The 15,070-nt window shown below is 42.9% G+C and overlaps 1 protein-coding gene across 2 annotated transcripts; it reads left to right on the top strand.

Annotated features, from left to right (window-relative positions):
* The first annotated feature begins 553 nt into the window (after nucleotides 1-553).
* Nucleotides 554-14,870, top strand: TMEM150A (transmembrane protein 150A). Of its 2 annotated transcripts, none has more exons than XM_073653722.1 (8): nucleotides 554-700; nucleotides 4,926-5,104; nucleotides 7,488-7,535; nucleotides 7,939-8,025; nucleotides 8,116-8,183; nucleotides 8,412-8,539; nucleotides 8,953-9,130; nucleotides 10,350-14,870. In XM_073653722.1, the coding sequence occupies exons 2-8, from the start codon at nucleotides 5,040-5,042 to the stop codon at nucleotides 10,589-10,591; spliced, it is 816 nt and encodes a 271-aa protein (XP_073509823.1). In that variant the 5' UTR covers nucleotides 554-700; nucleotides 4,926-5,039; the 3' UTR covers nucleotides 10,592-14,870. The 2 variants fall into 2 exon arrangements, with proteins under 2 accessions (XP_073509823.1, XP_073509822.1); XM_073653721.1 differs by having other exon boundaries at nucleotides 621-771.
* Nucleotides 14,871-15,070: the final 200 nt, after the last annotated feature.

Genomic DNA, 15,070 nt, shown 5'->3' with positions numbered 1-15,070 from the left:
TGGGCACAGAACATGCGGATTGTTACTGGGGACCATGGGGCACGGATTACCAAGCAGAAACGCTTGAAAAACGCATCGTGGGAACGCAGCCTAACGCACCAAGCATTTTTATTGCTCATAGTTGCAATCCGAGAGTTGTTGCTATTCAGTAGAGCACATTAGTTTCCATGGCTGCGTCTTTTTTCGCCTTGTTTTGTGAGGGATATGGTGTAATTTTCAGTCACTCTGTTCCTGGTGAAGATAATGAAAATATTATTTCTCGTTAACACTTTCTGAGGGGAATGTACTAACTAAAAACACTTAAGAATTGTTTTCGTGTTGCACCAAGTATACAGAATTATTTCTTTATGCACTTTTAACGGGGAAACATTTACAGTAACATCTCTGCTGCCATAGGCGAAGAACAGCACAGCTGCAGCCGCACAGCACAGAGCCGTACAGCACAGGTAGTGACAGCTGCTGCCATACTCCAGCCCTCCGGCACTATGAGGCGGTGTTTACACGTAGCCGAGCACACCCCATGACGTCACCGCGCCGTGCACTCCACATACCTCCGCACGTCAAGACGTTCCTGACAATCTTATTACCTGTTACGTGACGCCACTGCCGCAAGGGCTGCTGGATAACGTAGTCCACTTTGTCTTTAGCAGCTATACCGAGAGGAGCTCCGTGTACTACAATTCCCGTGAGCCTCCGCGATGTAAGGCACTTTAATGAGTTGAAGGTCTGCTCAGTGAAGGCTCCGGGGGACCCAGGGGCAGCGGGGAGCGGGTGGGTATACATGGGGGTCGCCGGTGTGAATGCTGTGTACGTATTGGGGGGCTGCAGAGGAGTGTGTGCTACTTGATGTCGTCCCGTGTCCTTCTTGTCTTCGTTGTGTGGAGTGTGCACTGCATGCTGCTGCTGTCCGCCTGTCTGTATACAGATGGCTGTGTGTAATGTATAGCGTGTGCATGGATTATATACAGCGTGTACAGGTGTGTGGCTGTAATATACATCTCTGTAGAGTATAGCAGATTATACAGGGTATACAATGACATGTACATACAAGCATATGTATGTGTGTGTACATTTATATATGTGATATACATTTATACAACAATCCTATATATTTGATTGCCGTATAGATACATATATATGAGATATGTGCATGTACGTGTGTGTATATATAGACATTAAATATGATCTTATATATATTACACCTTATATACATATTTGTAGCTATACAATAGTCATATATAGGATTAATGTGCAGCTACACGTGTGTGTGTGTGTGTATACAGAGATATGATATAAAATGTGTATGAGTACTGTATAGGCATATATATGAGATGTGTGTCTACTTATATCTGTACATGTATAAAATCTCAGACCATATTTAGCGTATGTATAATATATATTAAATTATACATATATTGTCTGAGATATATAGACTCACACCATATGCATGTGAGTAGCTATACAATAGTCATGTATAGGATTAGTGTACAAGTATTCACATGTATATGAGATGTGTGGTATTTGTGTGTATATGTATACATATATACATCCAGACTTGTACGTATGTCATTTTCTACACTTAATAATTTTGTCTCATTTTTTGCACATGCACTGTACGGAGATGGTCATCATTCCCGGCTCACCCCATGGTGCTCATAATCTTTCATGCCTACTGCAAAGCCTCTTGAGCTGACATGCACATTAGATAATTTTTGACCAAGCTTTCTGATTTCAGTACTATCAGGCGACCACCTGCTGGAGACTTTCTGACCCCCCTCACACCTTCCAGATGTTAGAGAGGGCAGGATCGGGCATGTTTGATTTTAACATAGCTGGTTCCTTTAAGCTGTGTCTGGCAGCGGCATAGTCCTCCCTCCCCATGCAGACGGCATCCATGCTCTGGGAGCTGAGCATGTATATGTATTATGACAGCCAAATGAGCATTCATCTGACAAGGATAATAATAATAGTTTATTTTTTTAGCGCCAACATATTCCGCAGCACTTTACAAATTTTAGGGGGGACTTATACAGACAATACAGAATAAGCATATCTCATATCGAAAGGAGTGAGGGCCCTGCTCGCAAGCTTACAGTCTATGAGGAAGTGGGGGAGACACAAAAGGTAAAAAGTACATATATTGTATAATGCAGCCTTGATATACTGAATAGGATAAATAATAATACATGGACTGGTCGCCTGCCAGTATGAGTGCAGTCCTGACAGAGGCTTTTATGTGCATGGTTGGTTTGAACCCGAAGTTGAAGAAGATTTTAATATGGGGGAAAGCTGGGATGGACAGAGTGTGTTTAGGTGATACGCCAGTCTAAAGAGTCTAAAGGATCTACTGTGTATTGCTGGCTTTAAATAAAGTCTATGTTCACATCTGCACACTGCGCTGTTCTTGCTATGAAAACAGTGGAAAGTCATTGTAAGTCATGATATCTACTGTACGGTGAATTATTTTTAATTATTTTTGATCACATCCACTTTCCACAGGAAGATCCTTAATGTTAGAATAGCATTGCGTTCAGTTATGAGATGTATTCAAGAATCCCATTAAATACTGCACACTTCCGACTCCCTGACTCATGGAGGGGGGCAGTCGTGGGCAAGGGAAATCTCCTGCTGCTGTTTGCACAATATAGACCCGGTTTATGGCAGCCTGTATTCTGTGAATGAAGATCATGCTGGGGCTGCCAGCATGTACTGATGGGTACTTGTTCCACAAGTGCTTTCTATGCTTTACTCTCCTGTTCTCTTTTACACTAATGATTCTGATTAGGTAATTTAATGTATATTAGATGATTGATCATCATGCAGTTCTCTCATTTATGAATCTCACACGTGTCCAACACAATCATGCAGCCATTGGTCCATTGTAAGTGGGCAATTTTTTGGCCATGCTGCCAGCACACCCTCTACTCGTGCCTTATGCCTTCACTTTAAGGCCAAGTTCACATAAGCGTATAAACAATCGTCCTGAGTTTCATGTAGAAAACGCTGACATTTGGAGACGCTTATTAACCCTATACAGCTATCGATGTCCCATTTGTACATAGGCCATAAAGATTTGATCAGTTGGGTTTCAACCTAACCCACTTCAGAATGATGGTTCTCGGACACTTCTGGCCCATTTACACTGACCCACTATATTCAAGCCGTTCGGTGCTCACTTACCAGGCTGTTTACACAGGCCGACGAGCAATGATGGAGACAGAATGATCGCCAATATCCCAGTTCTGCCTGTTATCGGCAGCACATCTCCTGTTTATATGGGGCGATGAGCTGCTGATGTTGTCCTCAGTGGAATATGAACCCGGGACCACAGTGCTAACCACTGAGCCAATGTGCTGCCCATGGATGTATAGGTATACAGTGATGTCCGCTGCTGTATTCTAAATAGGTATACAGATGTATACTGGCCCAACAGAGGCAAAAAGGACACACTTTTGGCCACCTTTGAGAGAACTGGAGTTTAACACAGTCACTCTATGTGACTGCATACTTGTGAATCCTCATTGCTGTCAGGATTCTCCGTTGCCAGGAGCAGGTGGTCATGTGAATTGAGTGATGCCACGCACATCTAGTTGGAATGTGTCCTGAAGTATGTAAGTCACATACTTGCAGTCACATGACGGCCCGGTCTCAACGCCGCCACCGAAAAATCCTGACAACATACGCTATGCGATACGCGAGAATTCATAAATCTGCAGTTACATAGAGTAACTGCAGACTTTCATGACAAGCCTGGACAAACCCTTTAAGGAAACTACTGTAAGCTCTTCCTGAAAGGGCAGGAGGTATGAAATAGCCAGTGTAAAATTTCAAGATTACTTATTTAGGGTGTATGTGTGTGTGTGTATATATATATATATATATATTTTTTTTTTAAGAAATGAAAGCTGAGCTCTTATTGGTTGCTATAAGCAACGGACAGATTTGATAAATGAGGCCTATGATATTAGCACGAAATCCGGCCCTTGCGGTGGCCACAAGTCTATGGGATGGTTTATGTTGGTGCTGTACAATGTGACTCCAGTATGGGGATGTGAAATCAGTATCTGGAATAATTAAGGAGTTGGTTTCTGTCATTAGTCTTGAGAGTCTGGGATTGTCCTGAAATTAGAATTAAAGGGGTTTTCCAGGATTTTATTATTCTCGTAAACCTAAAACATCTTTAATATGTGTATATTATATACAGTAAGCATGGAAAACCCCTTTTAATATGGCCAATTTGCCTGCAACTCTTAAAAGTGCGATTTTTAGCTTTTCAAAAAAAAAATTGCAGACATGTCACAATTGGCAAAGTCCTGTGCGTCTTGTGCCCAAATCGCGTTATGTCCTGTGTTGTGACAATTGATAGATGCGATTTTCTCTGCGATCTTCATGATGCGTGACCATAGCAGTAGCCTTAACCTTTTAAAAGGTTTGTCTCATAAGACACGTTTATCTCCTATGCAGAGTTAGGACCACCGCCTATCCTGATGATGTGGGCTCAAGGCTCCCCCTGAGCATGTGCGACCATTACTCCTAGAGACAATACATGGAGCAGTGGTCACACATGCTCACTACCACTACACTCACACAGGGGGGCTTTGTTCTTGTGATTAGTGAGGGGTCTAGCAGTCGTACCCCCAGCATTCGTACATTTATCTATCCTGTGGGTAGCTTATATCTGCTGTTTTTGGCACATCCTCTTACGGAATCTTGTGGATCCTGATAATGAATTCAGGTCTGAACTAATGGACCCCACAACGCATAATGTGCTTGTGGGGCATTTATAGGAAACTGGCTTAGGCTCCTTAACTATAACGTTCCATGTGCAGTGTCCTTGTATTATGATGTCTGTATCTACAGTTTGTTCTTACACTTCGGTGAGTCAGAGTACATGACGATGGTCTCCGCTCTCTTCCCCTATACAGGTGGTCAGTGCAATGCCCCTTGTTCTGCTGGTGAGTGCCTGCTGATGGTTAGCAGTGGAGCTTCCTGCACCGCCTGCTCGTCCCCCTCCCTTGACCCCTGGACCTTCCTCACTAATGACTGGCTGGATTGTCCTGCCCATCAGCTTGACTGCATTCTCCATTCCTGGGATATGGATTGTGTAAGTACCCAGTGTACGATGCTCTCAGTGGTGGGTGTCTAGCTTAGGTTTAGGCTCCATTTAAAGCTTGCGATGAGGTTCATTTTGCTGCCCTGGTTTGTCCTATATTGAGGTGTAACTTGAAGCAACGGTGCCCCAACGCAAAGTGTATAATGGGTCAATATAGAAAGACAAAAGTCACCAGCTCACCACTTCAAGGTGACAATAGTAGCTCGTTGGCTGCGGTGCAATAACAAAGGTGTGGGTCGGTTCCCAGGATGTGAATAAAGTAAAGTGGATATTTCCAGAATCTACAATTGGAAAAAGTAAAAACAAAAATATTAATTTGATCACTCTAAAATTTCAAAGACAACATTTTCCTACGCGTTTCATGCCCATGAAGGACCCTTAGTCATAGCAGTGTGAATGAGCCTCTTAAATAGTCTGATATGGGAGGATTTGCTAGACAGGACTATTTAAGAGGCTCATTCACACTGTTAAAGTGCTAGGACAGTGGGCTCTGCATGGGCTTGAAACGTGTAAAAAAAAAAAAAATTGTCTTTGCAATTTTAAAGTGATCAAATATTTTGTATTTTTGTTCAATTGTGGATGCTGGAATTATCCATTCTACCCGTGTAACGGATCCCCACCATTGACTTATTGATGTCTTCTTATGTGACAGAGGGGCTTTTTCTTGCCCACAGGCACTTGGTTCCTGTGCATGTCATATAGTTATACTCCTTTTATATACATACTTGTGAATGTCTCAGCTATATCCATAGTTAAAGGGATAGTCTTCTATAAAAAACCCCGCTACTGTGGAGATAGAAGAGGGACTGTGCAAGCAGATATAGTAGAGAGGATGTGGGTGTGAAGCTCTTATTATTTCTCGTAATAAGTGAGCGGTATACAGTATGGTCAGACAAGATAAGAGTGGTTTCTTAAGATTAACGGAAGAAATGCTATACTAATATAGACTGACAGAAGTGCTAGTAACTATACTTTTAGAAAAGGGCGCTCCTGAAGTAAAGAGCATTTAAAGTGCCTCTACAGACTACTGTCTCGTGCTTGTGTCCTCTATTAGGGCATGTAGATGTAATAGAAGGAGACCCCACTCAGTAAACCCTTCCATCACATTTTGTAACTAGAACAGAGAGCGGCTCTGAATTTGGAGGATCGATCTCGTTATTGCATTGCATGGTTGTTCCCGTATTTTGGTTGGTACTATGTAAAACTTCACTTTGGGTTGTCCAAATTCTAGTTTTTCAAAGCAGTTGAAAAATGGACCCGTGGTGGTCCTCCACATATACTTACCTACTGGACCCCCTGACATTAATCTTTACTGCTGCTGGTGTCCACCACTGGTCTCTCCTATGGCGGGGAATGTCAAGTGACCACTGCTGCAGCCAATCAATGGGAGCTGATTGGTTTCAGCGGTCACCTGACGCCTCCCATGGCCGGATGTAGATGCCAGCAGACAGTCGGGGATGTTGATAGCAGCACGGAGGAATGACAGGGTGTCCAATAGGTGATTGTTTCTTATTTTAGGATGACCATTGGCCTAGCAATGTCACGTCTGCAGATACCTGCCGGCTCCCATGCGCTGCAGTATTTATCGTGCACCTCACCTGTACTGAGTAGAATTGGTGGCCGATACTTGCCTGGAAATATTTGTGGAAGTGTTGTCACAGGCCCCTTCACGTATTACTGAAACCAAAAAGAAATTAACTGGAGTCAAGTTGGTATGCATGCAAAATAGACGCATGTTCAGACTGGCCGAAAAACAGACAAAAACCAAGACAAACAAAATAAATAAAATAATTACCCTGCTGTAAATAAATAAGTAAAAGTAATAGTGCATATAAATAACATTAATAACATTGGGTACTTGGTAAACACTGTTTTTGATTAAAAAAAAGCGTAGAAGCCATCTCACCCGTGCCAAGGTGTACCCAAGTTCGGGATGGTCCTAACTTCTAATATTAAAACCTTATCATGCGTCATAGTGACTTCCTGTGTGAATAAGGGCTGAGAAGGGCTATGTGTCCATGTTTGGGACCCTTTACTTCTCAGCCCTTATTCACACAGGACGTTACTACGAAGCAGGGTAATGTTTTAATACTAGAAGTTAGGACCATCCTGAACTTGGGTACACCTTGGCGCTGGTGGGATGGCTTCTACGCTTTTCAATAACGGTGTTTACTAAGTGCCCAATGTTATTTATATGCATTATTGCTTTTTCTTATTTACAGCAGGGTATTTATGTATTTTGTTTCTGTCTTGCTTTTTGTCCCTTCACGTATTACCCCCGCAAGTGCTGAGTTGAAGGCGTGACTTACTTATGTGTCACAATGGATGTTGGTAGACTTCTGGTAATGATGGCTTATGGTCTCCTTTCTTCCAGGTACGCAATGGCTGTGATGAACCATCACGTGTGTCCTGTGGAGAACTGGTATAAAACAACGCTTTTCTTCCACTGTACACTTATTGACCTCCATAGCCAAGGGTCCAGAGACATGTATAGAAATAATATACTCTGTGGTAATGTGGTGGACGGCCATCTTCTTGGTGATATAAGGATGAGTATACACCAGGTCATAACTCCACATGTGCTCCTACTAATGTGCAACAAGACCTGGAGTCAGCGGTGCCGCGTCTTGGGAGGAGGCTGATGAGAGAGGGCCTGAGTAGTTCTGCATAAGAAAAATGATCCAACTCTCATTACATACAAGGCTGTAAAATACATTGGGCTGTCATGGGAATATTTTTAGGTGCTGGCCAAGCTTGCTTTAGTATAATGATATAGGTAAAGCAATGTTTCCTTATGTAATGACATGTATGGGTCCCCTCGGCAGGACGTACAACGTGACGTGTTCCGATGACAATGCTAAGCAGGGGACACCCAAGACTTGCTGCACCCTGGATGATGTCCCTCTTATCAGGTGACTTATGGTCTTTGCCAACATATTTCCTTCTCATATATATTTAATTGTTGTACTAACAATCTGTTTTTTTTTTTCTTGTCCAACCAGTAAGTGTGGCACGTACCCACCCGAGAGCTGTCTGTTCAGTCTGATCGGAAATGTCGGAGCTTTTATGGGTAAGTGCTTCCCAGGAAGCGTCGTGTATCTTCACTGTCCACATTTTCCACCAGTGTCCTTCCCTTCAATCCACACTGACATCAATTCCCCTGTCCCTTCTCCCACCACACTTATCACCCCCGCACCCATCCCATTGCCATCTTTCTACCCAAGCATGTGTCTTCCCACCCATCCCCTGCTCCCGTGTCCTCCGTCCCTCCCTCCTCCCTGACTCTCCTTTCTCTCAGTGGTGATCATCTGTTTGCTGAGATACAGTCAGGTTATCGAGCTCAGCCACAACTCCTGGCTGAACACTGTTGCTCTGATCTCCGGCTGCACCAACGCGGCAGGCCTAGTCGTGGTGGGAAACTTCCAGGTAAGTTCCCAATAGTTTGTACGTATGTGCTATCACATACTGTACTGTTTTCCACTTTCCTGTAAACTTTTTTGTTGATGGTATTCTTTGCCAACTTCTTAAAGTTCTTCACCTAAATTTCAAAAATCTATTGTAATGGGTTGAATTGGGCGTGGCATGATGCAACAACTACCGGGCAGCTACAATCTGTTATATGGTTGTCGAGTAATGCTTCCCTAGCAGCCAGTCTCATTATATCCATGTATCCAGTAAAGCCTGAATTATGGTGATGACAAGGAGACTTGGCACAACTGAAAATTATAAATTAAGCTGAAAAACCTGTATACCTTGTGACCTTCTTCATGCTTTATCTCATACAGGGTGTTTAAGGTGTGGGTACTTTGGGTAATGTAGTTTGTCATTGTTCCTGGCAGGTGGATTATGCCAAGTCTTTACATTACATTGGCGCAGGAGTGGCATTCCCAGCCGGCTTGTTGTTTGTATGTCTTAACTGCATCCTCACTTACCATCTGGCTGCCAGTGCTCTAGACTACTGGGTAGGACATCTGCGGGTCAGCCTGACCACTGTGGCCTTAATATCACTTGTCCTGAGTATCCTTTACATACAGAGAAAAAAAACAACAAAATGTGTGTATGTATCTAACTTTTTCTCCACAGGCCTCACCATCCATCCATCACCATCTGTGCTGATCATTAGTAAGTGCCCAACAAAAGACCTCTGTACAGCACCATTCTCCACCTTTGTCAACAGCTGTCTACCACCTCCTTCCTGCAATAACTTTGTTACCCTTTCGCCCTTTCCGCCACTGGCAGCAGCATTTTCGCTCTTTCCGCCACTGGCAGCAGCATTTTCGCCCTTTCCGCCACTGGCAGCAGCATTTTTGCCTTTTCCGCTCCTCCACCACTGGCAGCATCATAGTCTCCCTCTTTTCACCCTCCAACCACGGGCAGCAGCATTCGTGCCCTCTCTTTTCTAGCAGCAGCATTCTTTCCTTTTCCAGACCTCCACCATTGTCTGCAGCATTTATAGTTTCCAGACTCCCGCTGAACTATTTCCTAAGTACACCCACTTCAAGCCACAAACACTGCACTGAAAATGCAGAGTCAGCATATTTTCAGACAGCTTAGGTTCCTACTTTGTGCGAATTGCCAGCACTTGGAGGAACTCTTGGCTCACACTTTGAGAAGCCTAGACTAAACAACATGAATGCCCTTGATTATGTCTTGGTGTATGATGCAAAATATCAGTCAGAGCTTTTTGTGATCTAACGTCAAATTTCCTGCCTAGATATAGAGTTAAAGAGTAGGCAAACTTTTTTTTTTTATTATAATTATTTATCAGTCTATGCAAAGTTATGAATCTTTGTAATATACTCCGGTACCTTATTTTGCTTCCTTCTCTTTGAAACACCGTGCTCAATTGCTGTTTTAATTTTCTAGTTCGTGATCTTTTAGAAGCTGCTTTGAACTGCTGCTCTAGCAAGAATCTGTACTCAAACGCGATTTACAAATACATTCCCTGTCTGAACACAGATTGGAGCAGAGAAGCTCACCAAGGGAGAGTAAATAGTTATAGTAAATAGTGTTTGAGCAGCAGTTCAAAGCAGCTTGTAAAAGAGCCTGAACTAGGCAGGTAAAACAGAACTTTGATAGTGAAGGAAGCAAAATAAGGTAATGATTTATATCTTTTCAGAGGCGGTTTATTAAATATAAAAAGTTTTAGTTACTCTTAAATTTCCGGCTGTGCTCAGCCACAACCAGAGAGGACAATTTGTGTGTCAGAGTATATTACCCTTAACTTTATACCCAGGCGGCGTTTTTTTCATCCATGAAAGCTTCCTCCTTCAACATCTGGCTGCAATCTGCGAGTGGATCTTCGTCCTGGACATATTGGTCTTTTATGGAACCTTTGCTTACGAGTTTGGTTCAGTTTCCACGGATACAATTATGGCGGCTCTGCAGAGCGCAGCTGCGCGTAGTTGTAAGTCACCGGGAAGCAGCAGCACATCCACCCACCTCAACTGTAATCCTGAGCGGATTGCCATGATTTAAGAACAATGTGGTAATGGGCCACTGACCTTACCAGTCCCAACACTCAGGATTATTTTTAAGACTTTTTATTTTTGTTTTTATCAAATACCTAAAAAGAAATGTAAGCCAATTTTAACTCTTTTTTTTTTTTTTTTTACAGCCGGATTGGCCTACGGCCGTCTTGACTGGCAGCAAATGGGTTATGTAAAACAAAAGTATTCACAACGTCTCACTTTTTTCATGTACATTGTCACGTCTAACACTTTTTGGGGACTTTTTTTTGTACTTTTTTTTTAATTTCTTTTACATGCAAAAGTATTTTAAAGTACAGCCATTGCTTAAAACATGTGGAACCTGCTAAACCTATAGTTATTAACGCTCTAGTACTATGCTGATTCAAAAGGAATTAGTGATACGTTTATGCTTTACTTTATCATTTACATTGACTTAGTTCGGAAAGCAGCAGTTGTAAAAGTGCGGCCTATAGGACGGGAGCATGGTAAAAGTTGAGGCGCTTACAAGGTGCTCATAATGGGTTCAGCCATATGTGCTGCCTATCGGGAACAGTCCTCTAAACTCAAGTTTTGGGGTAGGAGGTGTTAACCCATTTAGTGCCTACTATATTATCTCTTAATGGGCATTTCGTAGATGTCCCTTTTAAGTGCCGTTTAACTTTGAAAGGATATTCGGTCGACAATACTGTCTTGACAGGTGGGTTTCCCTTATGGCCGGTGTTCATTGTTCCCATTTGCTCCATTGGCCAGCCAAAGGTGTAACTAGAAATTAATGGTTGCTTGACTGTTTCCACAATTCCCTTAGACTACAGGCAAATATCCCGTGTATAGTCACTATTGATTATGGTCGGAATCCTTTAAAAAGGGACGAGTTAGATCCTCTAGCTTGTCTAATTTACTGAATACTTGTATTCACCATAAAATAATGCTGGGGGTATATTTACCTAAAACTCTTGTTATTCTTCCAAGAAACCTGCTTTTACCATTAACCTTGTCAATATGACGTGTCCCCACAAAGAAATAACAATGAAAAAAAAAATAGTGTACGGGTGCACAAATACGCTGTGGCCAATATACTATATAATATATATATATATATAATATTATAGCGCGCGCACATACACACTATACTACCATATACATATGCGTCAGCACACTGTCACTAATGAGTACATGAACTCCAGTATTGCTGTAAACGTTAAAAACGTAAGGTACTTGGTTAGCATTTTTGATCAAAGGGCACAAAAGCTATCCAACCACGTCAAGGTGTCCTTTTAATATGAATGGTCCCTAGCCACTAAATGTCTTACCTCTTCATGTGCCAAACCAGCCCCATGTGAATGGGGAGTGAAAAGGCAACCAGGCATAGCTCGCAGTTAAAAGTTTGTATGGGAAAGAAGAGTGGATAAGGGTGCAGAGCCCTTGAGGCTGGTTTGGCACAAGGAGAGGTTGGACATGCAGTGGTTAGGAACTATCCATATTAAAAGGTCGCTTTGACATGGTTGGATGGCTTTTGTGCTCTTTGATCAAAAAACACTAAGTACCTTTACGTTTTTAACGTTTATAGTAATAGTGGAGTTCATGTATTCATTAGTCGCAGTGAGCTGACGTATCATGTGTGTGTTCCCACATATGTCTGATACAGTCAGCTTGTCAGTGTGTATGGACTGGTTCCTTTGACAAGGTAAATGGTAGTACCCCGTTTAAAACATTTATTTCTAAAAGGAGTAACCCAATGCACAATTTTAAGACAATATGCTCCAGACATGTTATCTTAATTACTGAACCGGGCATGTCAGGAGAGCTGGCACTCCTCCTTTTAGGCTTGTAGAACATTAGTATTGGATTCATGATGTCACACTGAAATGTCTTTATGGATGCAATGTATACTTAATTCCCAAGGGAGTAAGATATCCCCTATCCATACAGGACTGTGTCCATTTTGGTGGAGTCGGTATAAAATAGACTGACTCCGACTCCTAAAATATATAATAAATTGGGTACAGTAGTTCAGTGCAGTTTGTGGGGAATATTTTTTTTCATAAGAATTTGGGAAAGTTCTGAAATGTCCTATAAATGTCTGTCCTATTCCTGATCTAAGGGTCTAGACTTTTAGCTGAGATGAATCTGTGCAGCAGTAAATTTATCACTTAAACATGAGCCGTGTATGAGGGAGTCGGAGTCCGTGTTATGGAAATTGAGGAGTCGGAGGTTTGGCTTACCGACTCCACAGCCCTGTATCCATCTAATGGTGGATAACTTACTGATTGCTGGGACCCCATCGATCTCAAGAGCAGGGCAACTTGGTATCCAGACTCTGCCATGTCTTGAATGGAGAGAAGATGCCCATACTTCCAATGCACTACGTTAATTTTCTATGAGACTAACGCATAAAACCGAGCACAGCGCTGCTCGATTTCCGGCAGTCCCATAGACAATGAATGGAGGAGAGGTTGAGCATATGCACCTCCGCTGTATTCCACAAGGCTGTGCAGAGTCCGGTTACTTACCAGATTCTAGATCCTTGTTCTCGGCATCGCTGGGGATTCAATCACACCCACAGCGATCAGTAAGTTATCCTCCATCCCTTGGGAATTAAATATAAGTACTATTAAATAGAATTACATCTCGGTGATCAGATTCCCAGCGATTAGTAAGCTACCCACTAGCCTAAGCATTGAAGATAACTTCCTATTTTGAGAATATGTCTTTAATATGGTAATACAATTTAAGGTGGCCATACACATTAGATAAATGTTGGCCCAAGCTCATTGAGTTCAGTGGAGTAGGCTGACTATTTAAAGGGGTTGTCCAGGCACGCTATGTGACTGCAGACTTGTGGATCCTTACAACACGCAGAGTGCACGGCCAGGATTCTCCGGTGTCTGCGCTGGGAGATGGTGGTCTTGTGACTATTGATATGCAATTTAAATACTTCCGGCCACATTCAGACTAGACGTGTCCAGCTTTGCTCAGTTTACTTGTATTGAGCAAGGCCGCGCACGTCTAGTCGGCATATGACTACATGTAAACAAATCACATAATTGCGGTCACACGCCTGGCGCCGAAGAATCCTGACAATGTGCACACTGTGCACTGTGAAGATTCACAAGTCTGAAGTCAAATAGTGTGTCCCCATCCTGGACAAACTTTTTAATGTTTATTTGGGTGTCTCAATTCTCTCCCAAAGGGTGTTGTCAGGCGGCCGTATAACAGGGACAACAATCGCATCGCAGTGCTCATACTGGCCGGTGGCTTGCCAGACCCGAGCATGAAGGCATGCATTTGTATGCTCGCGTCAGGAGGGCTGCCGGCCAGTCCATGTACTGTGATGCAATTATCTTCCGTGTTATACGGCCGTCTGACATCTCCCAAAGGCAGATGTTGGAGAAAGGGGGAAGAAGGATTGGGCATGTGGAATTTAACACGCCCAATCCTTTTTGTTCTCATAGGTTGTAAGCCACCACCAGAATTGTCTGGCAGCCTTTTATTCACCTCTCCCTACTGAGACCACCATTGGAGTGTTCATGTTTAGGATTAGGAGGAATCAAGGTGTTATGGGTACAGTAACATGTAGTGACGACCTTAAAGGAGAAAGTCCCTAAAACAGCTGGGATTCTGATACTAGATAGTGATGGTGGTGGTTCCCACATGTTTGTACGCAGGCCCATATTACTGAGTATTGTGTTGCTTTGCAGGCTCCTGGTGGAACTGATGCAAATCTTGATACCTCACAATTTCCATATTTTCTCGACACTTTCTTTTTTTATACGTAGCACATGCTGACTTTTTATTTTCTTGTTACATGTTAGAAATTGTGTATGCGGGGTGACACCACATTCTTCACAAGTAGAGTATTTGGCAATAAGAAAAGAACAAAAAAAACACCAGTACACCAGATCTGCCACTAGGTGTCGCAGTGCAAAACTTGACCAGGACAAAGTCAATGTTCTGTTCCAGCCTCCACTTCAAGGTCGCGTATCCACAAGCCTTAAATCTTCTTTGTGTACGGCTTTGTTCAGAGAGATCTTTTCCTGGAAAGTGACTGTTGCTGCTTCAGCCGGGTGGGAAGTGCCCCTTCCTGTCCGAAACTTTTACAAACTTCCTCACTGCCACTTGACACTTACAGGAAATGTGGTCCCGAGTCCGGCAGAGCCAGGATTCCTGTCTTCTCTGCTGTCCCAGGGGATCCACACTGTTCTACATGCTGCTCTAACAGAGGCTGGGAGCCTTGTGTGTTACAGGAGAGCTTTTTTCTATTGTTAATAAAGGTGGAATTTTATCAACTCTTCTCTGGTCCATTATTCCTGGCCATCTAATATGTACGGGGGTGTCCTGACATCAACTCTTCTCTGGTCCATTATTCCTGGCCATCTAATATGTACGGTGGTGTCCTGAGATCAACTCTTCTCTGGTCCATTATTCCTGGCCATCTAATATGTACGGTGGTGTCCTGAGATCAACTCTTCTCTGGTCCATTATTCCT

This window comes from Phyllobates terribilis, unplaced genomic scaffold (genome assembly GCF_046119375.1).
Source record: "Phyllobates terribilis strain yellow unplaced genomic scaffold, ASM4611937v1 Scaffold_11__3_contigs__length_659146591, whole genome shotgun sequence".
NCBI classification, from domain to species: Eukaryota; Metazoa; Chordata; class Amphibia; order Anura; family Dendrobatidae; genus Phyllobates; species Phyllobates terribilis.
Note: the sequence above shows the minus strand (reverse complement) of the source record. Positions and strands in the feature narration are given on the sequence as shown.